Source organism: Hyperolius riggenbachi, chromosome 5 (assembly GCF_040937935.1).
Source record: "Hyperolius riggenbachi isolate aHypRig1 chromosome 5, aHypRig1.pri, whole genome shotgun sequence".
Taxonomy (NCBI): Eukaryota; Metazoa; Chordata; class Amphibia; order Anura; family Hyperoliidae; genus Hyperolius; species Hyperolius riggenbachi.
The window spans coordinates 378,285,471-378,308,542 of record NC_090650.1 but is presented as its reverse complement, the minus strand read 5'-3'; the positions used below and the strand labels follow the sequence as shown (position 1 = coordinate 378,308,542).

General features: G+C 45.8%; 1 protein-coding gene across 1 annotated transcript in view; it reads left to right on the top strand.

The window, feature by feature from the left end:
- Nucleotides 1-23,072, top strand: part of CPNE3 (copine 3) — a 98,461-nt gene that overhangs the window by 33,316 nt on the left and 42,073 nt on the right. Inside the window, exons 2-4 of the mRNA XM_068237619.1 lie at nucleotides 7,593-7,730; nucleotides 10,283-10,462; nucleotides 21,125-21,199. Of these exons, the coding sequence (XP_068093720.1) occupies nucleotides 7,599-7,730; nucleotides 10,283-10,462; nucleotides 21,125-21,199 (387 nt within the window). The 5' untranslated portion in view covers nucleotides 7,593-7,598. The remainder of the gene's footprint in view (nucleotides 1-7,592; nucleotides 7,731-10,282; nucleotides 10,463-21,124; nucleotides 21,200-23,072) is intronic.

The window sequence follows — 23,072 nt, the reverse complement described above, 5'->3', positions numbered from 1 at the left end:
AATCAAGTGACCTTCAAACACAATGGCAAACTGAGACTGGGGTGAGGTGCATGACGAGAACAGTTCATAGTTACAGTTTGGTTAAAAAAAGACATTTGTAAAAGGCTACAGATAGGGCTGGAGTCGTGCAACGCCAGAAAAAAAATGCATTCATCAATGAGCAGCAAAGAGTCAGGCTGAGGTTTGCTGAGCACCACAGAAATTGTACTGTAGAGGATAAGGCTGTGTTCCCACTGGGAATGCACATTTGTTGTCTGTTCTCCTTGTCTGTTCTCCGCTCATCGCTAAACAGACAGTGAACAGCTCCTGGTTTTTAAATAGGAATGGTTCACACTTGTCACGTTTCTGTGCAGTCCACTATAATCCCGGGCCAGGCGTATGCATTCCCCCATATAGTATATGGGGGAGCGCAGCCGCTCCAGGCGGACCATCAGGGCAGACCTTATACTGTCTGCTCCCGCTGGCCTCACATGATCTGTCAACAAGTGGGAACAGAGCCTTAGGTTAAAGAGGACCTCCATGCAGAAAATAGATGTCAGCGCTGCTGTAATGAAAAGTTCTATTTATCTCCAGAGTCTCGTCCCACGAAGCTGCCCTGAAGACCCCGCATCATTACACTTCCGCCGCTTGGCCTCGCCTCCCCTCTCTCCTCTGAAAATAAAACGCCAAGCTATTTACTTTTCATTACAGCAGCGGTGACTGATTTTTATTTTCTGCATGGAGGTCCTCTTTAAGGTCAGATTCTTTGACGAGTTTTAATAAATGTCATTAATGGTCTTAACTATTTGTCATAAATAGCTAGCATCCATGTAATTCTGGGAATTTACAGCTCAATTCTGAGTCATTTAGATCAGTGTTTCTCAAAATTTTATTGGTATGTACCCCTTTTAAAACCCTGTACTCACCAAGTACCCCTTAGCATAGTAAACCTTATCACAAGTACAACTTGACAAATATATATTTAAAGCTAGTACATGATAATTGGTTCTAAACTATTTCCAAGCCTTTACTATTGCTTTTAAATAGCTAAAACACTAATTTGGTGTTGTTTAAATAGGATTTATCATTTTCTACAACTCTAAATTTGTTATTCTTGGTTAAGTATATAAGGCCCGAGTACCCCCTGGAACCATCAGAAGTACCCCCTGGGGTACGCGAACCACACGTTGAGAACCTAGGATTTAGATGGCTCGATAGATAATTTCCAACATGTCCGATCTCCCACCCGATCGTTTCGCCGCTCGATTCTGCATTGAGCACAATGGAAAAAGATAAAAACGGGCAGAAGATAAGAGAATCGCCTGCAGAATCGAGCGGGGATTCGATCGCGCGGAAGAATCGAGCGGTCAAAATCGAGCTGTGTATGCCCAGCATAAGACCCTCTTGAAGTTGTAATTAAAGGGGTTCTCTGTGGGGGGGGGGGGGGGGGGGGCTTGGGTTTGAAAATAAACACCTGGTGATTCTACCGGCCCCCTGCAGCTGTAATGTCCCACTCCATCCCCCAACGATCCGCCGTTCCCCGCCACCGGTCCCAGTCTGATATTTGTCTAACAAGACGTATAGTGCTCGCTTCCGCACGCGTCATCGAGAGCTTACTGCGCAGGTTTTCAAGCCCCCCCCAGAGAACCCCTTTAAGTTATCTATTGACATTTATTTATGTTTGCAAAATAATGTTTCTCCTCTGAATGTCCAGTGTACAGTATCTAAACTGTGTGTGTTTAACATCTTGTTAATATACACAAAGTCTGAAGAAGGCTTATTAGCTAAAAGCTTACTGTTTACCTCTAGGTTAGCCAATAAATTGTATCATCCTGAATCAAAACTTCTTTCTTAAAGGGAAGGTCTGAGGTAATCAAAAATCGACTTACCCGGGGCTTCCTACAGCCCCTACTAGCCGTCCTGTGCCCTCACCGCAGCTCCGTTCCCAGCCAGTGACCTGAGGTCGCCTCTGGTGCACAGGCCGACCTCGCCAGGTCGGCATCTACCGTGCCTTGTGGTTGCAAAAACGTCACCTGGAGTGTACCGCACAGACGAAGAACTACTGAATCTGCACAGTACACTCCAGATGACGTCAGCGCGACCACGAGTGTCGCTCGTGCAGGTGCAGTAGATGCTGACCTGGCGAGGTCGGCCTCTGCAGCAGAGGGGACCGGGAGCCAACGGCTTGATTACCTCAGACCTTCCCTTTAAGCTGCGGCGAGGGCACAGGACGGCTGCCAGGGGCGGGAGGAAGCCCCGGGTAAGTAGATTTTTGTTTTTTAACGATCTTGCATCAAACTTTATGTATACAGCTATAACATATTAGGCACTTCTGTAATTGCACCTATAGAAGACAAAACTTGAGAAACTGATCTTTTTTGCAGTGACTTTTCTTTCCTAATGCTGTATAAAGTGGAAGTCCCAGGCGGTCGGCATACCAGAGCTGAGCATATCTGAGTACAAGTGTTCTGGGAACAGAGGTTGGGACACAGCTATGCAAATGAGAGCAAACACTATATCCTGCTGTGTCTTTCTCATCCAGGGGTGATAAGGAGAGAGGAGAGTCATATTTTCTGCATCCCACCCCCTCTTCCCAGTACAGTCCTGACCTTAAAAACCTCTCTGCTGTGTTGAGCCCAAGAAAGTCATGCAAAGAAAACAAGGGGGAGGGGTGGTGAGATTAGAAAAGGAATCCTAATGCTAGGTGCACACCATACAGTTTCCTGGCAGAGTGTTATTTCCAACATGTCCGATCTGAATTTCGATCAATTTTTCGATCGATTTGCATAAAAGTGAACGGAAATAGATCAGAAAAATCGATTGAAATTTAGATCGGACATAATGAAAATAATCGATCTACCTGGTAAATCTGCCAGAAAAGTGTATGTTGTGTACCTAGTATAACACTGTTGTGTGTTTCATTTGTACACACTTTCAATTATGATTGGCCAATCGCTGACCAATTTTACCACCTCCATGTTGTATGAGGGTCAACAGATATTGAAAACTATGAGTAGATTGTGTAGGTAAACGCTCACCCTACTTGGGGTGGTAAAATTGGTCAGTGATTGGCCGATCATAATTGAGGCCTAGTGCACACCAAAAACCGCTAGCAGATCCGCAAAATGCTAGCAGATTTTGAAACGCTTTTTCTTCTTTTTCTGCAGCGTTTCAGCTAGCGTTTTGCGGTTTTGGTATAGTAGATTGCATGTATTGTTACAGTAAAGCTGTTACTGAACAGCTACTGTAACAAAAAACGCCTGGCAAACCGCTCTGAAGTGCCGTTTTTCAGAGCGGTTTGCGGTTTTCCTATACTTAACATTGAGGCAGAAACGCATCCGCAATCCAAAATCTGCAGCAGCCCGGGAGTATGCGTTTCTGCAAAACGCCTCCCGCTCTGGTGTGCACCAGCCCATTGAAATACATTACCCTAGCGGATCCGCACCCGCAAGCAGATCGCAAACAGCAGCGGAAACGCTCCGGTGTGCACTAGGCCTATAAGTGTGTACCAGGCTTAAAGGATACCTTGGTTCTCAAAATATTCATAAAATGGTACCATCTGTGTGTGTCGGGAGTAGTTCAGTGACTTGCCGCACCTCCCTTGCCACGTACTCCAGCAGACATACTGCGCATGCGCTGACCAGGGATTTACAACGGGTGGATTTTCATGACAACGGAGGTTGACGCTGGGGCAAGGGAGGTGTGGGGGGTCACTGCACTACTCCTCTTTGACATGGAAAAGAATAAATACAATGGGCTTGATTCACAAAGCGGTGCTAACCTAGTTAGCACGCCTAAAGACTTTGGGCGTGTAAAGTAGGGTGCTAACTAGGTTAGCACCGTTTTTAAAATGAACTTGCGCGAAAAGTACTGCGCGTGCGGTGCGATGAAAACGGCTCACCCGATGCGCCTATAAGGTTGCATGGGATGCGACCTTATCATCACTATGCGACGTTAAGCTCGCACCCCATGCGACTTTATAGGCGCGTCAATTGCACCATTCTCGTCGCACCGCGATGCGCCGATTTTGCGCGCAATACTTTGCGCACGAGTTCATTTTTGCACGCCTAAACTGAGTTTAGGCGTGTAAAAATGAACTCGTGCGCAAAGTATTGCGCGCAAAATCGGCGCATCGCGGTGCGACGAGAAGAGGGGCTTTTCACAAGCGTGCTAACAGTTAGCACCGCTTTGTGAATCAAGCCCAATGTGTTTATTATTAAACGCCTTTGCAATCGCAAAAGTGATTTTGTGAGCGTTTTGCATTTTCCTATACCTTCCATTGAGGTGGAATCGCCTCAAAAATGGTCCATGCACCGCTTCTTTGAGCGGATCGGAAACAAACCGCTCAGATGTGAACTTTCTCATAGAGAATCATTGCACAAGCGCTTTCAGGGTGATTTTGAAAATCGCCAGCGCTTAAAAAAATTTCAAAAACGCCCCTAGTGTGAACGAGCCCTTATAGTACAGTATTTATAGAGCACTGACATCTTCCACTGCACTTTATGAAGTATGTGGTCTTCTATAGTGCATTAAAGGGGACCTGAACTCAGGACTTCCGCTCTGCTCTAAAAGATAAACCGTATAATCACCTTTAACCACTTGCCGACCGCACGCTTATACCGTGCGTCGGCAAAGTGGCAGCTGCAGGACCAGCGATGCAGTATTGCGTCGCCAGCTGCAGGCTGATTAATCAGGAAGCAGCTTCCTGTCAATTCACGGCGGGGGGCTCCGTGAATAGCCTGCGGGCCGCCGATGGCGGCTCGCAGGCTAAATGTAAACACAAGCGGAAATAATCTGCTTTGTTTACATTGTACGGCGCTGCTGCGCAGCAGCGCCGTAAGGCAGATCGGCGATCAGCGGCCGGGGATCGCCGCCATGTGACCGGAGACAGCCTGTCACTGGCTGCACAGGACGGATAGCGTCCTGTGCAGCCCGGCTTACCAGGGGGGGCCAGGTAGGAGAGGGAGGGGGAGGATTTCGCCGCGGAGGGGGGCTTTGAGGTGCCCCCCCCCCCCCGCAACACCCGGCAGGCAGGAGCGATCAGACCCCCCCAGCACATCATCCCCCTAGTAGGGAAAAAAGGGGGGCGATCTGCTCGCTCTGCCTGCACGCTGATCTGTGCTGGGGGTTGCAGAGCCCACCCAGCACAGATCAGCTAAAACAGCGCTGGTCCTTAAGGGGGGTAAAGGGTGGGTCCTCAAGTGGTTAAAGAAAAAAAATTATTTGTTTTGTTACAGCTGATACAAATCCTGCAATAAATCTGCAGTGTGTCTACTTGCTGTTTTCATGGAAGCAGACATATTGTTAACATCCTGTGTGAGAGATCAGATTACAGTGGTGATTACTCACGGATGAGGTGGAATAAGACAGGCTAAACTCTCTTCATGCAGGAGGAACATTACTCTCTGTTTTCCTTCTGTCCTGCGCAAGAGTTCAGGTCCGCTTTAAAAAGGAATTCTGCAGTTTCATCCTTCTCACAGAAATAATTGCCAATCAGTGTTCATCTTTGTTTGGTGGTCATTATTCCAGGATTCCCTTTCATTCAGTGGTAATTAAGGATTTGCCATTGTGATTATGTAACCCGGTTTCCTCTGTGGTTCTTTTTTCTTCTGGTGAAACTGTGAGGTAGATTGCCACATCTGAGTGAGGTGCATGCCTGGTGACATAGCACCATGCACACAGCAGGGCTGGGGGCTACAAGCTTAATGTGTTTTGTCACATATTAACCTCCTGTTGATACACATCTTCTCCAGTGTGTCTTAACCCTTTTCAGTCCCTTTTATTGTCCGTAAAATTGCCATGCTTCTAATTCCCGCTGGTCAATGATTATAAGAAGCGGCATTATCCGCATTGTGAGCAATGGTAACACAGTAATGGTTGTGAGTAATGATAGTTTACAATAGAAACAAGGGGGCGGGGCAAGGATTGTGAGGCCAGATCTGAGAAACAATGTTATCTTTTTACAGAGAGGGATACAGTTGGTATATTGGACCTTACTGTAAAACTCGGAGTCTCGGAAAGTACAATGTTATTCATTTTATAGTCATGATTGTATGTTAACAGCAAACACCTGGGGGTTTTTTTGTGTTTTTGTTTTCCCAATACAGTATAATCTCATTACAGTAAGCTCTTATATAGTAAACATTTGGGTATAGTAAACTTATCTCTCCAGAAACCGGCCAATCTCCATTATAATGCTGGGTACACACGGTGCGTTCCCGCACTCGATGCCCCGCTCGATTCCCGGCCGCGTGATTATTTCCGAGCGTTTCCGATCCCATTTCGATGATTGTTAGGTCAATTTGGCATACTTTACATGAGAATCATCCTAACAATCATCGAAACGCGAATCGGACATGTCGGAAATAATCGAGCAGCGGGGCATCAAGTGCGGGAACGCACCGTGTGTACCCAGCATTAGTCTAAATGCCTGGCATAGAAAACCCTTAAATAACAGAGCTTCTGTTATAGTAAGCAGGGCTATGGAGTCGGTACAAAAATTATCCGACTCTGACTCCTCAGTTGATGAAACTTCTGACTCCAAGTACCCAAAATTGCTTCGACTCCACCAAGGCTGTGGTACCCGGAGTCAGGGATTTTATAAACTGAGGAGTGGGAGTCGGAGTCAGATGATTTTGTACAAAATCCACAGCCCTGGTAAGTATTAGACTAAGGAGTCAGAGTCGATGAGTCGGAGCCATTTTGGGTACCCAGAGTCTGAGTTGGAGTTGGAGTCAGTGGTTTCATAAACTGAGGAGTCTGAGTTGGAGTCGGAGTCGATGGTTTCATAAACTGAGGAGTCTGAGTTTTGTACCGACTCCACAGCCCATGCATGGTTATGGAGTGGGTACAAAATTCATCCAACTCTGATCCCACAGTTTATGAACCAATCGACTCCTCGGCTCCAGCTCCACAGCCCTGATAGTAAACCTGTTTTTGTCCCCTGCCGTATTCTGTATCCAGCTATAGTGGAAAGTGGGTGGGCACATCCGTCATACGTTAGAATCAGAATCAATTTATTTTCGCCAAGTAAGTTTGCACCTACAAGGAATTTGTCTTGGCAGTTGCTTAACAAACACAAACAAAAAACAATACAAGGACAGACAGTGTGAATATTACAAGTTAAGGACATTATAAGTATAGTGGCAGTAAGCAATGTGAGAATTGTTCATGTTTAGTTCTGTGCTGATTACTTTCAGTCCTAGCAGCTCTAACGTGGTTCAGCATTAAGTATGGCTACCGCTTGAGGAAAAAAGCTGTTCCTGTGTCTGGAGGTTTTGGTAGCGATTGACCGGAATCTTACTCCTGAAGGCATGCGCTGGAAGATGGAGTGAGCTGGGTTAGTCGGAGTAGTGTGGAGATAGCGAGCAGTTTTGTTTTCTACGCATCAGGAATCATAATTGTGTCTGCTGATCATGCCCACAATCGCGGTGAAAAGCATGTTCAAAAACAAATGTAGATCGCAGTGCACCTTGATTGCAGTTGCAATTTTCAATGTGGAATTGGGTTTTATTTGGATACCAGGAACTTATTATTGATGCATTTACCAGCATTCAGATTTAAAATTATTTGAGCAAAATGTGTTATTGTTTTTCCTTTTTCTTTCTCTACAGCTACAAATGGCTGCACAATGTGTGACCAAAGTAGAACTGAGCATTGCCTGTGAAAACCTTCTAGACAAAGATGTCAGCTCCAAATCTGACCCGTTGTGCGTTCTGCTCATGAACCCCAGCGGCCAGCACTGGGTGGAGGTAGGTCTTATTAATCTCTGTGATAACTGCAGGACATCATTCATACGCTCCATTTTCTAAGAAGTTTCCGATGTGGTTGCAAATTGTATCCTGCTGCACCAATCGTACGCTGTAGATGCGGCTTTCATTGGCCAGTTTTGCAGCATGTGATTTCTTACAGTTTAGAACAGTGATCTGCAAACTTGGCTCTCCAGCTGTTAAAGGAGTTATCAGGCAATTATTACTAAAATAAGTGCTTCTTACCCGGGGCTTCGCCCAGCCCCAAGCTCCCAGCATGTCCCTCGCCGCAGCTCGTCCTGCAGCCATTCGTCGCCTCTGCCTCCCGGTGGCGCTGATGACGTCAGGTTGACCTGGAGGCGACGAACGGCTACGTGCAGAGCTGCGGCGAGGAACATGCTGGGAGCTTGGGCCTGGGCGAAGCCCTGGGTAAGTAGCACTTTTTTTAGTAATAAATGCCTGATCACTCCTTTAAGGAACTACAAGTCCCACAATGCATTGCGGGAGTCTGACAGCCACAGTCATGATTCATAAAGGCAAATGTATTGTAGGACTTGTAGTTCCTTTAACAGCTGGAGGGCCAAGTTTGCAGATCACTGGTTTAGAAAATGAGCATCTTATGGATCATATCTAATAACCACTTAGATAAATATGTAGGTTGCAAGTACATAAAAATGTGTTAATATATGGGAATCTTCCTTAACCACTTGCCGACCGCGCACTCATAACGCGCGACGGCAAAGTGGTAGCTGCAGGACCAGCGACGCACATCTGCGTCGCTGGCTGCAGGCTAATTAATCAGGAAGCAGCTGCTCACGCGAGCGGCTGCTTCCTGTCAATTCACGGCGGGGAGCTCCGTGAATAGCCTGCGGGCCGCCGATCGCGGCTTGCAGGCTAAATGTAAACACAAGCGGAAATAATCCGCTTTGTTTACATTTGTACAACGCTGCTAACAGTAGCAGCGTTGTACCAGATCAGCGATCCCCGGCCAATCAGCGGTCATCAAGTGGTTAAAGTAGACCAACTACAATTTTTGCACACAGGGCTTCTCAATAGCACATTAAATGTGCATGCAAACAATGTGGCTCATTACTAAAAAAAACTTCAATTGTACCTCTCCTCTTTACATTTAAAAGTTTAGCAGAAGGTTTTGGTATCATTCCCACAGCCCGTCCAACCACCGAAGTTTCAGGCAGATAAGGACTGATGTAATTATTTTATTGCACAGAACACTGTGCTTTAAATGGTTTACAGAAGTCACAGATGCTATATTCACACCTTCCCCTGGGTAAATAAGGGGCAGTTAGCTATTAGAAACCAGGAAAAGGAAAAGTACCACTTAGTTCCCTTTAGGCTGCTTTCACAGTGGGACGTGAAAGTCCCACGTTAGAGCAGCCTGTAACGCAGCCCAACTCACAGTAATGAAAAATCAATGTGCTGTTCACAGTGCCCACGTTGCGTTACATTGTAACGCTACACGTTGAATGAAAGTGCAGCATGCTGTGCGTTATACTGGGCTTTGGCTGTGTTAGACTGCTTGCACATGCTCAGTGACTAGCCACATGGCTAATTAATATTCACTGCACTGTGGTGACTTAACCTGGACTCATAGTGTTGTCCGGATCATGAATGAGTCGTTCATTTGATCCGGATCTTTTTTGTGAGTCGAATCATCCGGATCATCACAATGAACTATTCGGTTCACAGTGGATGTCTGTCTGGAAGAAACAGGAACATACAGAATGTACAGTGCAGGGAAAGTCCTGTCCTGCTAGTCATTTCACCCCCAGTCTGCTTCCGTAGTAAAATGATTCAAATGATTCGGTACAAAGATCCGGATCTTTTTAATGATCTGATTCGAATCATCCGAATCCTTGAAAAGATCCGGACTTCCCATCACTATCCTGGAGCGGCTGTTCTATCAGTATAGATAGAACGAAAATCGTGCACCAAGAGCTGCATAATGCGGCTCAATCTGACGTCCAACTTCAACACCACCATGCGTTACACTAGGGGCACGTTATGCGACCTTAACGTCCCCTAAAACGCAACGTCTTGGTGTGAAAGAGGCCTTAAAGGGCAATTGAAGTGAGAAGAATATGGAGGCTGACATATTTACTTCCTTTTAAGCAATACCAGTTGCCTGACAGCCCTGCTAATCTATTTTTCTGCAGAAGTGTCTTAATCACACCAGAAATAAGCATGCAGCTAAGAGATGATCAAATTACACTTGTGATTTCTTGAAGATGAGGGAGAATTAGACAGGCTCTTCTTTCCAAAAACACACAGTTTGCATTTCTCTCTGTTTTTCTTGTGTCCTGTGGAAGAGTTCAGGTTCACTTTTAGAGTGCCCTTATATGTCCTGTCCTGGTGACACCAGCACTGTCTTTTCACATTCTGTGGCCACTTCTGGAGTGCAGCCTTCATACATTGCTATTGAGCCATTGTCCTTGTTACCAGGAATGTATGGGAAATGCTTCCACGCATTATGTGTTTCTGAGATGTTTTTCCCTGATAACCACTTATTCTGTTCCTTTTTTTAAAATTTTGTACAGATTGATCGCACAGAGAGAATTTCAAATTGTCTAAACCCAAAGTTCTGTAAGAAATTCATGGTGGATTACTACTTTGAAGTTGTTCAGAAGCTGAAGTTTAGTATCTATGACATTGACAATAACACTTATCAGCTGGATGATGATGATTTCTTGGGAGAGCTGGAGTGCACCCTGGGACAGGTGAGTGTCCTTTTCATTCTTCTTACATATTTGACATAGACACATGTGCTACAAGAGTGCAGAGCTGCTCCTCTGCTGAAGGGAAATCTAACTCTGGAGTCTGTGAATTCAGCAGCACTAGCTGAGTGATTGACCTTGCTGTGTCCCTCTGATGTATATGAATTCCAGAAGAGCAGTAAAGACAGGGATAACCCATTGGTGTCTGCGGCAGCTATCAGGTGTCACTCAGTAATATGGGGAACAGTTCCAGATTTTCCAAAAAGCAGTATTGTAGCCACCATAAAATAGAGACCGCACATTTTGTAGGTTTGGCCAACGAGGGGAGATGATTCAGCATGACACTGCCCGTCTGTGCATTGGGTCAAGTAGAGGAAAGTTTCCTTCAGGCTGGTTTTTATAATAAAACTAATGACACAAGACATTTTTTTTTTGGGGGGGGGAATTTACCTTGAGTGTGTATGTAGATTAACGTGTGCCCGAAACGACCCTCGCGTGAAAAACAAATATTTACCAAAGAAGAAGGAAGTCTCTGGATCCTGAAGAGCCGGGGTGTCAAACTCAAATAGACAGGGGGCCGAAACTAAAAACTTACACCAAGCCGAGGGCCAACAGTCGCATTTATTAAAAAAATGGTTCACATTTAGAACTTTTTTTGATACACTGGGCTGTAAGATTATAGAAGCCAGAGCTTGTGTGCGCACCTCTTAATGCCGGGGACCCGTCACTGGTAGGTAGCATGTGAGGCTTTGCTCTGCTGGTCCAGCATTAGATCCAGGATGATTGGCTCTGTTAGTGTCTTGTAAGCTGTCACATGCACAGCACACTGACAGAACCATCCATCAAGGATGTAATGTTGCTGGTGCAGCAGAACACATTGGCCTCAATTCACTAAGATCATGCTGGAGATAATAAGGCAAGAGAAAACTTACCTCCACACAGTAAGAGAGTTGTCTTATCTCTTCATTCCTTACGTTACCTCTTCTGTAGTTAATTTACCTCCTCTGTAGTTAATTTACCTCCTCTGTAGTTATTTTCACATGCAGTTAATGAACAGCCTGTCTTTAACTCTGGAGTTATTTTAAGGATTAACCCCCTTGGCGGTATGAAAAATACCGCCAGGGGGAAGCGCAGCAGTTTTTTTTTTTTGTTTTTTTTTTTTAATCATGTAACGAGCCGAGGACTCGCTACATGATGGCCGCTGCTCAGCGGCATCCCCCCGCCCTCTTCGATCGCCTTCAGCGATCTCCGATCAGAAAATCCCGTTCAAAGAACGGGATTTCCTGGAGGGCTTCCCCCGTCGCCATGGCGACGGGGCGGGATGACGTCACTGACGTCGGGACGTCATTGGGCGTCCCGGGCCACCCCTCGGCGCTGCCTGGCACTGATTGGCCAGGCAGCGCACGGGGTCTGGGGGGGGGGGGCGCGCGCCGCACCGGATAGCGGCGATCGGGCGCGCGGTGGCGGTGGCGGCGATCGGGGTGCTGGCGCAGCTAGCAAAGTGCTAGCTGCGTCCAGCAAAAAAAAAATTATTTAAATCGGCCCAGCAGGGCCTGAGCGGCACCCTCCGGCGGCTTACCCCGTGTCTGGCACGGGGTTACCGCTAAGGAGGTTAAAGAGTTAACTTAAAGACAGAAGAGTTAACTTTAGGTTAGCCTGAGGTAAAATGGTTCCTGAATACTACATGCCTTATCACCATGGTAACAACTCTAGAAGAGTTATTAAAGACAGGAGATAAGCTTAGTGAATTGAGGCCATTACCTACCAGCGCCTAGTCCACAGTGTTAAGTGGGACGTACACAAGCTCTGGCTGCTGTAATCATACAGCCCACTTACTGTGTACTGGATCAGACTGTTCCTTTTGGCCACCTTTGCCAGACTCAGGCAGGGCTGTACTTTCTCTTTTTCTTTTTATGCTGAGAGACGTGTCACCTGGCTAGAGACTGGCTGGGCTGTAGTAGCTGCAGTGGATTGGCAGGAGCGGTGCCTGTATATAGGTGCCCATTAATGGTACTATTTTTTTCACCAAATGCGATCTTTTGGTGCGATTTTAATGATCGAATTGTATAGAAAATTCACCGTTTATGAAGGCAATCGTTAAAGAGAATCTGTACTCTAATATTCTTACACTAAAAGGCATACCATTCTATTCCTTATTTTCTCCTGTGCCCCTCTGTGCTGTTTCTGCCGCTCTCTGCTGCAATCCTGGCTTGTAATTAACAGTTTTAGGCAATGTTTACAAACAAACTAACCAGCTTCTAATAGGCTCAGCTAAGCATAGTGTGTGAGTATGCAGGGGGCCTGCAGAGGGTGTGTATCGCTTCTACCAATCACAAGCAGCCCTGCACATTCCACACAATCAAAGCCTTAGCCCGACAAACAGGACAGAGGAAAGATACATTGATTTATTACAGAGACAGTGTAATTAGGAAGAGCTGCAGTAAGCCCCAGCACATTAGAACAGGCATAGGAACTCATAGGATAGAAGAACTAAGGCTGAAAAAATTGTTACAGAGTCTCTTTAAGGGACATTCTTTGGTCGATTTCTAAATAGAATAAAATCAATCTAAATGTTGGATTTTATTATTATTATTATTATTATTTATTTATAAAGCGCCAACGTATTCCGTGGCGCTGTACAATGTAAGAAAACAAACAAGGGATACATAATGATACAGACAATGATATACATGGAAATATGAACACTGATACAAGATACAGCACTGCTGATTACAATTTGATTTAACAGGATGACTAAAATGTATAAATTTCTAACAGTGTGCAAGCAATTGAATTAATAACATTCCATGACACAAAAGGGTGAGAGCCCTGCCCTTGCGAGCTTACAATCTGAAGGAATGGGGTGGAAACAAGAGGTGGGGGAGGTATACAGTATATGTACAGGCAGTGCGTAATTAGGTTATTTAGTGGGTGCATGGCCTAAGCTAGAGAATATGCTTGTCGGAAAAGGTGGGTTTTGAGGGAGCGTTTAAAGATTTTAAAGGTTGCAGAGTGGCGGATGTGTTGTGGAAGGGCATTCCAGAGGAGGGGTGAGGCACGTGAGAAGTCTTGTACACGTGAATGTGAGGAGGTAATTGTAGAAGAGGATAGAAGAAGCTCGTGTGCAGATCTGAGATTGCGGTTGGGTTGGTATCTGGAGACTAGTGAGGAGATGTACAGGGGAGAGAGATTGTGGAGAGCTTTGTAGGTTATGGTTAAGAGTTTGAACTGAATCCTCTCATTAATTGGTAGCCAGTGAAGAGCTTGACAGAGAGGGTCAGCAGAGGAAGAGCGAGAGGAGAGATGAATGAGTCGAGCAGCAGAGTTCAGTACAGAATTGAGCGGTGATAGTCGGTTAGTTGGAAGTCCACCAAGCAATATATTGCAATAGTCCAATCGAGATATAATAAGAGCATGTACTAACATTTTGGTTGTGTCATGGGAGAGAAAAGGTCGGATACGTGCTATGTTTTTCAGTTGGAAATGGCAGGAGCTGGTTAGGGAGTTAATGTGAGGAGTAAATGAGAGAGAAGAATCAAATATTACCCCCAGGCACCGTGCTTTGGGAACTGATGTTATAGACGTGTTGTTAACATTTATTGTAATATCAGGCAAAGGGGTGGACAGGGATGGTGGAAAGACTATTAGTTCAGTTTTATTCATATTGAGTTTTAAGAAGCGAGAGGACATGAAAGAGAAGATAGCGGACAGGCAGTCGGGAACCCGTGTGAGGAGGGAGTTAAGGTCTGGGGCCGAGAGGTACAGCTGTGTATCGTCTGCATATATGTGGTATTGGAAACCAAATGAGCTGATTAAGTTACCAAGACCGTGCATGTAGATGGAGAAGAGGAGGGGACCGAGGACAGAGCCTTGAGGTACCCCTACAGACAGAGGATGTGAAGAGGAGGCCTGATCTGAATAGGAAACAGTGAAAGACCTTCCAGACAGGTAGGAAGATATCCAGGAGAGAGAGAGGTCCTTTATTCCTATAGATGAAAGGATCTGTAGGAGTAGAGTGTGGTCGACAGTGTCGAATGCTGATGACAGATCTAGAAGGATGAGTATGGAATAATAGCCTTTGGATTTAGCTGTGAGGAGATCATTAGCTACTTTGGTGAGTGCTGTTTCTGTGGAGTGGTTTGGCTGGAAGCCAGATTGGAACTGATCGAGCAAGGAATTTGCAGATAAATACTGACTTAGTTCAGCATGGATGTGGCGTTCAAGTAATTTAGATGCAAATGGAAGCAGTGACACTGGGCGGTAGTTAGCAAGTTCGGTGGGGTCTAGAGATGGTTTTTTAAGTAGTGGTGTTACAACAGCCCTCTTGAGTGAGGATGGAAAAATTCCGGAGGAGAGGGATAGGTTAAACAGCGATGTTAGGGCAGGGATGAGGGATGTGGATAGCTGTGGAATGAGATGTGATGGGATAGGATCCAAAGAACAGGTGGTTAGATGGGATTTGGAGATAAGGGAAGAGAGCGAATGTTCAGAGAGTGGAGAGAAACTGGAAAGAGAGCAGCCAACAAGAGGAGTGGAGATGGAGTTTGATGTCTGCGTGGAAAACACACTACGGATTTTTGCAATTTTATCTGTAAAGTATGTTGCAAATTCTTCAGCTGATAAGCATGAAGAAGGAGGAGGAGGGGGTGGACGGAGAAGGGAGTTGAAAGTACTGAACAGGCGCTTTGGATTGTGCAAGTGGGAGGATATGAGGGAGGAGAAGTATGATTGTTTTGCAGAAGAGAGAGCGGTTTTAAACTTGTTCAACTCTTTTTTGTAAGTAATGAAATCCTCATTAGTATTAGTTTTTCTCCAACGGCGTTCAGCTACCCTAGAGCACCCCTTTAGCTGTTTAGTAGCTTTGGTCAGCCAGGGTTGGCGACTGACACGGTGCGGGCGGACATTGGTGAGGGGTGCGATTTCATCCATGACTTGCGTGATTGAGCAATGATAGTGTGCAGCTGCTGAGTCAGGGTCAGTGAATGGTTGTGTGAGGAGAGGTGCCAAGGCATCAGAGACAGATTGCATGTCTATGTTGCGGTAGTTCCTGCGTGTATATGAGCGTGCTTGAGGCAGGGTGGTAGGAAGAGAGGAGGAGAGAGAGAAGTTTAGTAGGTTATGATCAGAGAGCGGGAGAGGAGAATTAGTGAAATCAGTGATAGAACAGAGACGAGTGAATATGAGGTCTAGTGTATGACCATTAGAGTGAGTTGGAGCAGTGGACCACTGAGACAGGCCGTAGGAGGAAGTAAGTGACAGAAGTTTAGTGGCGGCAGAATTGTTGGTGTCAACATGAATGTTAAAGTCGCCCATAATGATGGCAGGGATATCGGAGGACAGGAACTGGAGGAGCCATGCAGAGAAGTGATCTAGGAAGAAGGAAGGAAGGCCAGGAGGGCGGTAGATTATTGCGATCTGGAGGTTAGAGGGAGAGTATAGACGGACTGCATGGACTTCAAAGGAAGGTAAAGAAAGAGAAGGAATGGGGGTGAGTGGCTTGAAGGAGCATCTATCAGAGAAAAGAATGCCCACACCACCGCCATGTTTATTCCCACTTCTAGGCGTGTGACTAAAGTGGAATCCCCCATAAGAGAGGGCGGCAGGTGAGACCGTGTCAGAAGGCGTCAGCCATGTTTCTGTGACCCCAAAGAAGGTGAAGGCGTTGGAATTGAAAAGGTCATGGATGAAAGGAAGTTTGTTGCAGACTGAGCAGGCATTCCAGAGAGCAGCAGAGATAGGTGGGGGAGGAGGGGGGAGAAGAGGAATATTAATAAGGTTGTGGCAGTTTCGGTGTGCATGTGGTTGGCTGTTAGCAGAGCGATTAGTGTGCAAGAGTGAGGAGCGAACCGGCAGAGAGGGTCCGGGGTTTGGTGAAATGTCACCTGCAGCAAGGAGTAATAGGAGGCAGAGAGAGCGAAGGATAGGGTGGGATTTAGATTTATGAGTAGTTGGAGTATGAAATGTATAGCGCGGTTGTATAAATAAGAAAGTTTCGTGGGAAGCAACCTGTGGAGATGATAAAAGAGAGGGAGAAATGTAGAGCGTGTTGCTGACAGCAGGAGGATGCAGTGAGTGTACAGATTTGAGAATAGCAGGGTAAAGCAGGCTAATCATGAAGAGCAGAGACAACATTATTGCACTAACCGTGAATCAGATTGCTAAAGTCTTGTGTCTGTTCCTTCTGGTCTCTTCTGGCTTAATTCTGGTGTAATTTGGTCGTTCTCTTTGTACTTAGAAACCGGTGTACTTTGAAATACCGGTGCATAAATCGACCAAGGTCTAATAATCGACTGAGAGTTGCATTTATATAGTAAGCCTGATAAGCCTATGCTTAGCAGGCCTGATTGTAGCCTAAGGGCCCTTTTCCACCAGCGCGTTTGCGCTGGCTGAATCGCAAAACCGCAAACCGCTAGCGATTTTACAATCGCTACGGTTTGCTTTTTAACATAGGAATCGCGGTAGGTCATTTCCACTACCGCGATTCGCTTGTCGGGAACGCGAACGCGCGGCGGAGCGATAATTGCCGCGATTTTGCTATGCAGTGCATAGCATAGCAAAATCGCGGCCGCAAACGTCGGGGGAATCGCCGGTTTTGCGATTCAGCAATCGCTAGCGTTCAGCGTGAACGCTAGCGATTGCAGGTGGAAAAGGGCCCTGACTGATGCAGGTGAGGGAATGAGAGTTCAGCCTGTAGCAGATCACAGTAACTCAGGTAATTAAGCAGGGAGCTGCTTGATTGTCTATAGGTGTTGGGGCCAAATTAGCATGGAGCCAGAGGAGAGCAGACTAATTCATGGAATATACAAAGCCAGTCACTTAGCTATAGTAAAATGCAAAGTATTACAGAACTTCAGAATATTCACAGATTGCAGTAAAATCGATAGTTCAAATAAGCGCAGATCATACCATAAGAGTTAGATTGCGTTCACAGAAGGATTGCAGTAAAATCGATAGTTCAAATAAGCGCAGATCATACCATAAGAGTTAGATTGCGTTCACAGAAGGATTGCAGTAAAATCGATAGTTCAAATAAGCGCAGATCATACCATAAGAGTTAGATTGCGTTCACAGAAGGATTGCAGTAAAATCGATAGTTCAAATAAGCGCAGATCATACCATAAGAGTTAGATTGCGTTCACAGAAGGATTGCAGTAAAATCGATAGTTCAAATAAGCGCAGATCATACCATAAGAGTTAGATTGCGTTCACAGAAGGATTGCAGTAAAATCGATAGTTCAAATAAGCGCAGATCATACCATAAGAGTTAGATTGCGTTCACAGAAGGATTGCAGTAAAATCGATAGTTCAAATAAGCGCAGATCATACCATAAGAGTTAGATTGCGTTCACAGAAGGATTGCAGTAAAATCGATAGTTCAAATAAGCGCAGATCATACCATAAGAGTTAGATTGCGTTCACAGAAGGATTGCAGTAAAATCGATAGTTCAAATAAGCGCAGATCATACCTGTAACACAAAAACATGATGTCAGTCCAGAGAAGTAGAGTGAGGGTAGAGGTGCATGGTGAATGTCTTAATTCTGGTGTAATTCGGTCGTTCTCTTTGTACTTAGAAACCGGTGTACTTTGAAATACCGGTGCATAAATCGACCAAGGTCTAATCGACTGAGAGTTGCATTTATATAGTAAGCCTGATAAGCCTATGCTTAGCAGGCCTGATTGTAGCCTGACTGATGCAGGTGAGGGAATGAGAGCTCAGCCAATTTTATGATCGAATGTGAAGAAAGAATTGTTCAGTAAATGTGAACAATCGATTATTACCTTCCGATTATCTTCAATCGTACAAATTGCATCGAAAGATGGCATTTATTGAAAATTTGTACCGTTAATGGGCTCCTTAACCACTTGCCTAACGCCAATTGGCGGCGGCAGAGTGGCTCTGTTGTTCCTCCATGACGCCGTATTAAAATAAAAACATTTAAATAGTGCTGGCATCTTACGCAGCTCTGTACAGAGAGCAGGCTATCCCTCAGAGGGGCTCACAATCTAATCCCTATCATAGCCAAATGTATATACAGTATATGTATAGTGTAGTGAATGTAAAGTAGTGTAGGGCTAATTTGGGGGGAGGGCGTGGGATTAAATTAAAAAAAAATAAAAAATGGAAAAATGTATCTCTCTTTTTTTTTTTAAATAATAAAAAAAAAACCTACAAATTGTAGCAGCAATCAGAGACCACCAAAAGAAAGCTCTATTTGTGAGAAGACAAGGAGATAAAATTAATTTGGGTGCTAAGTTGTATGACCAATCAATAAACTGCTAAAGTTGAGAAGTCTTGAACTGTAAAAAATGGCCTGGTCACTAGGGGGGTATAAACCTCTGGTCCACTGACAGCTGCGCTCTGAATATATACATGTAGATCGGGTAATCCACCCTGGGTGGTAGCGGCTACTGAGAGTGGGTGCAGGAAGGTGACAACGGAGGCTCCATGTGTAATGAAATATAAATGTATTTGTAAATTGTCTTTTTGAGTGGGGAGGGAACATCCTGTCACCTCACCTGCCCCTTAGTGTTTTCCCATGTGGACACTCAGTCTCCTCACGCTGCTCCCCCATTGGGCCGGGAAATCATGTCCCATCCCATGTTCCCCCATGCGGCTTTCTCTTCCCTTTGCTACCGCACAGCTCCTTTGGGAAGTGTTTTTTGATAGCGGAGGAGAAAGACTGCCACGTGCCACAGTCCCCACTGAGACGCAGGTGTCGGGAGTGAGCAGAGCATAGGAAGAAGGCGGAGTCAGGCGCAGTCATTCAGCCTGCAACAGAAGAGGCAAGCAGCAAGTTATAGCAATAGGTCAGGTGGGCGGAGCATAGGCAGGTGGGCGGAACAGAGCACGAGCATGACCACGGGCCAAATTCGGTGTTTAATTCCTGAATCACTGGCGGTCCAAATTGTATGGCGCCGAGGGTCAGATTTGGCCCGCGGGCCAGAGTTTGACATGTATGCTGTAGAGGCTCCACACGTGTCTTCTGGTCCCCGCTGCCGCTCGCGGACCCCCAAAAGTAATTGGATGTCAGATTTTAGATCTAGCCTGCACTCCTCTTCACGCAGTACGGCCGTACTGTGCTTGTGTAAGTAGGGCCATACCTGCACAGTAAGCTGGTGCCCACTCATGCCCACACAAGGGCAAGCAGCTCTGTGCTACTGCGTGAACGTTGCCGTAATTGTGTGGGTGCAGCGTGGCCACATGAAGTGGAGCGCAGCCTGGATCTTCTTGAGGGTTCTGATGAGCAACAAAAGCAACACAAGGGCAAGAAGAACGTGGCAAGTCTCTATGGGATTCAGTATAGTAACAGAGGCTGGTGATTATATGCAGAACCAGCCTCTGTGTGCTAATAGGATTCTTAAAAGCCACCTCGGGTTCTCTTTAAAGGGGAACTGAAGAGCGAGGTATATGGAGGCTGCCATGTTTATTTCCTTTTAAGCAATACCAGTTGCCTGGCAGCCCTGCTGATCCTCTGCCTCTAATACTATTAGCCATAGCCCCTGAACAAGCATGCAGCAGATCAGGTGTTTCAGACTTTAAAGTCAGATCTGACAAGACTAGCTGCATGCTTGTTTCTGGTGTTATTCAGATACTACTGCAGAGAAATAGACCAGCAGGGCTGCCAGGCAACTGGGATTGATTAAAAGGAAATCAATATGGCAGCCTCCGTATACCTCTCTCTTTAAGGTGCCCATAGACTATGTTGATTTCCTGCCAATATACAGCAGAATCGATCACTGTGATCGAATCTGCTGTGAAATCGACAACACAAGCGCTGTCCGATCAACCGATTTCCATCCGAAATCAATCAATTTAGTTAATCTTTTCAGGTGGAAATTTTTGTTCGATCACCGACGGGTCGGAGCGCGTTGTTAGCGGTGTTCGATTCAACGCCGACTGACACATAATCTGTCTGCCGGCGCGAGTCCCTGGGTCCACGCTGTCCCTTTCTCCGGCTGGCCTTCTTCTCTGTCTCCTCTTCACTTCCTGTCCCGTCCTGTGAGAATGGGAAGTTCAAACAGTAGAGCGCCCTCTACTGTTAAAATTTCTGCTCGGGACAGGAAGTGATGAAGAGATGCAGAAGAAGGCCAGCCGGAGAAAGGGACAGTGCGGACCCAGGGACTCGCGCTGGCAGACAGGTAACATCATTGCTGCTGGTTGGGGGAGGCGCGGCAGGCAGAGGCGCAGTGGCAGCGGCAGCTCCACAGGTTGTGAATCGATTTCATGCTGAAATCGATTCAAAATCTGTGTGCAGTGTATGGGCAGCCAATAGATCCCTCTCTGATCAGATTTGATCAGAGAGCCATCTATCTGTTCGTCGATCTGGTGGCAATCGACCAGTGTATGGCAGTCTATACTTGTAATCCAAGGTTTTACTTTTATTCTGGTTGGACTTGGTGGAGTGATCTCTTTCAACCAAACTAACTGTCTAATAACCTTGCTGGTTATCTAATTTTGTTTTTTTTCATGAGATTTCTTTTGGCTAGAAGCACATTCTGATTATTATTATTATTATTATTATTATTATTATTATTATTATTATTATTGGTAAAGTTTGTTTGTGTAGATATTATAAATGGGATTACTATACCTGTAACATGTATATTATCTATAAATATCAGTCCTGACAGCTGCAAAAGTTTTTGTTTTGTTTGTTTTTAAGATTGTGGCCAGTAAGAAGCTGACGAAGCCACTTGTGATGAAAAATGGCCGCCCTGCAGGACGAGGAACTATAACGGTACATCTTACGGACTCATGTTTTGATGGTTTTCGTAAAGGGAACCTATGGAAGCCACTTCCATATTTATTTCCTTTTAAACAATCCCAGTTGCCTGGCAGCCTTGCTGATCTCTTTGGCTGCAGTAGTGTCTGAATAACACCAGAAACAAGCATGCAGCTAATCTTGTCAGAACTGACATTAAGGCTGCTTTCACAGTAAGACGTTGCAGGCGCACGTTAGTGCAGCCTGTAATGCAGCCCCACCGCACAGTAATGAAAAATTAATCAGCCCATTCACAGTGCCCACGTTGCGTTACATTGTAACGCAGCACATCCGTTGAGAGTGCTGCATGCTGTGCGTTATGCGCGACTAAGCCGCGTTAGACTATGCGCACATGCTCAGTAGTGTTGAGGAGGAGTGGGGAGCGGCCAGGCACATGGCTAATTAATATTCACTGCACGGTGTGACGTGCAGTGTTTACTTCCTGGAGCGGCCGCTCTGTGCGGCGATTGGCCGGGCGGGACCACGTGATGCCGCATGCGTCCAAGAGTACGCATCACGGACGCCAGAGTGAGCTGTACAACGCGGCTCACTCTGACGTCCACATCAGAGAGCACCAGGCGTTGTGTTGGGGGCACGTTATGTGCCCTATAACGTCCCCTAAACGCAACGTCCTGGTGTGTAAGTAGCCTAATGGCAGAAACACCTGATCTGCTGCATGCTTGTTCACGGTCCATGGCTAAAAGTATTAGAGGCAAAGGATCAGCAGGGTAGCCAGGCAATATGCATTGTTTAAAAGGAAATAAATATGGCAGCCTCCATATCCCTTTCGCTTTAGGTTCCCTCTAAAGAGCAACTATTAGCCATACAATGCCAGGTATAAAAAAAATGCATAAGCAAGTAGATAATTACTTGCTCTACTTACATAACAGATGTATTGCACAGTGCACATTTTCATTCAACATTAAAAACATTACTGAAATCCAGAGAATTCTGTTCCTGGTAGGAGCCATCTTGGGTCCCATAGGCTAAAGCATTTCCCCCTCCGGCATCGCCTCTTCTCCCCGCACTATTACAGCGCAGAGCTGGGAGGGATAAAGGGCCCTTTTCCACTAGGAATCGCAATCACAAACGCAAGCGATTGCGATCTTTTATTAATTTTGCCATGCGATTTGCGTTTGCATTGCATTATCCCTCTGAAAATCGCTCCAGAAAGCGATTGCGATTTACAAATCGAATCACTATAGTGGAAAATACTTCTCATGATTTCTATGGTAAAATAGCAACCCTAGCTATTTAATAATCACTAGCGATTTGTGATTTTGCGATCCAGCTGTGTAGTGGAAAAGGACCCAAAGGCAGTGCATACAGACCGACCTACTAATGGTTCCTAGCGCTGGAATTCCCATCTATACTCTCTGTACTACCACCGGCGGTAGCGGTGGTAGTACAGAGAGTATAGATGGGAACTCCAGCGCCTGGAACCATTAGTAGGTGAGTCTGTGTGCACTGCTTTTATCCCTCCCCGCTGTGCTCTGTTAGGCGTGGAACCCACTGAAATCCGCAAACGCAAAACGCAACCGCTAGCAATTTGTCTGAGCGGTTTGCAAGCGGATTCATGCGCGTTTTTGGTCGTGTTTTGCAACATTGTATTTTTTTGCCCAGCGGGTGCGTAGCGTTTTGCGTTTTGCATTTTTATCCTGATTGGTCCTGTGAATTATTTTTCATTTTGTTACAGTGTGCTGAACCGCAAAACGCTAGCAAAACTGCTCAGTTTAGGTTTTGCTGAGCGTTTCCACTAGCGTTTCAATACTTTACATTGAAGCGCTAACGCTCCCAAAATGCTGCATGTCCTGCGTTTGCGTTTCTGAGAAACGCAAACGCTCCTGTG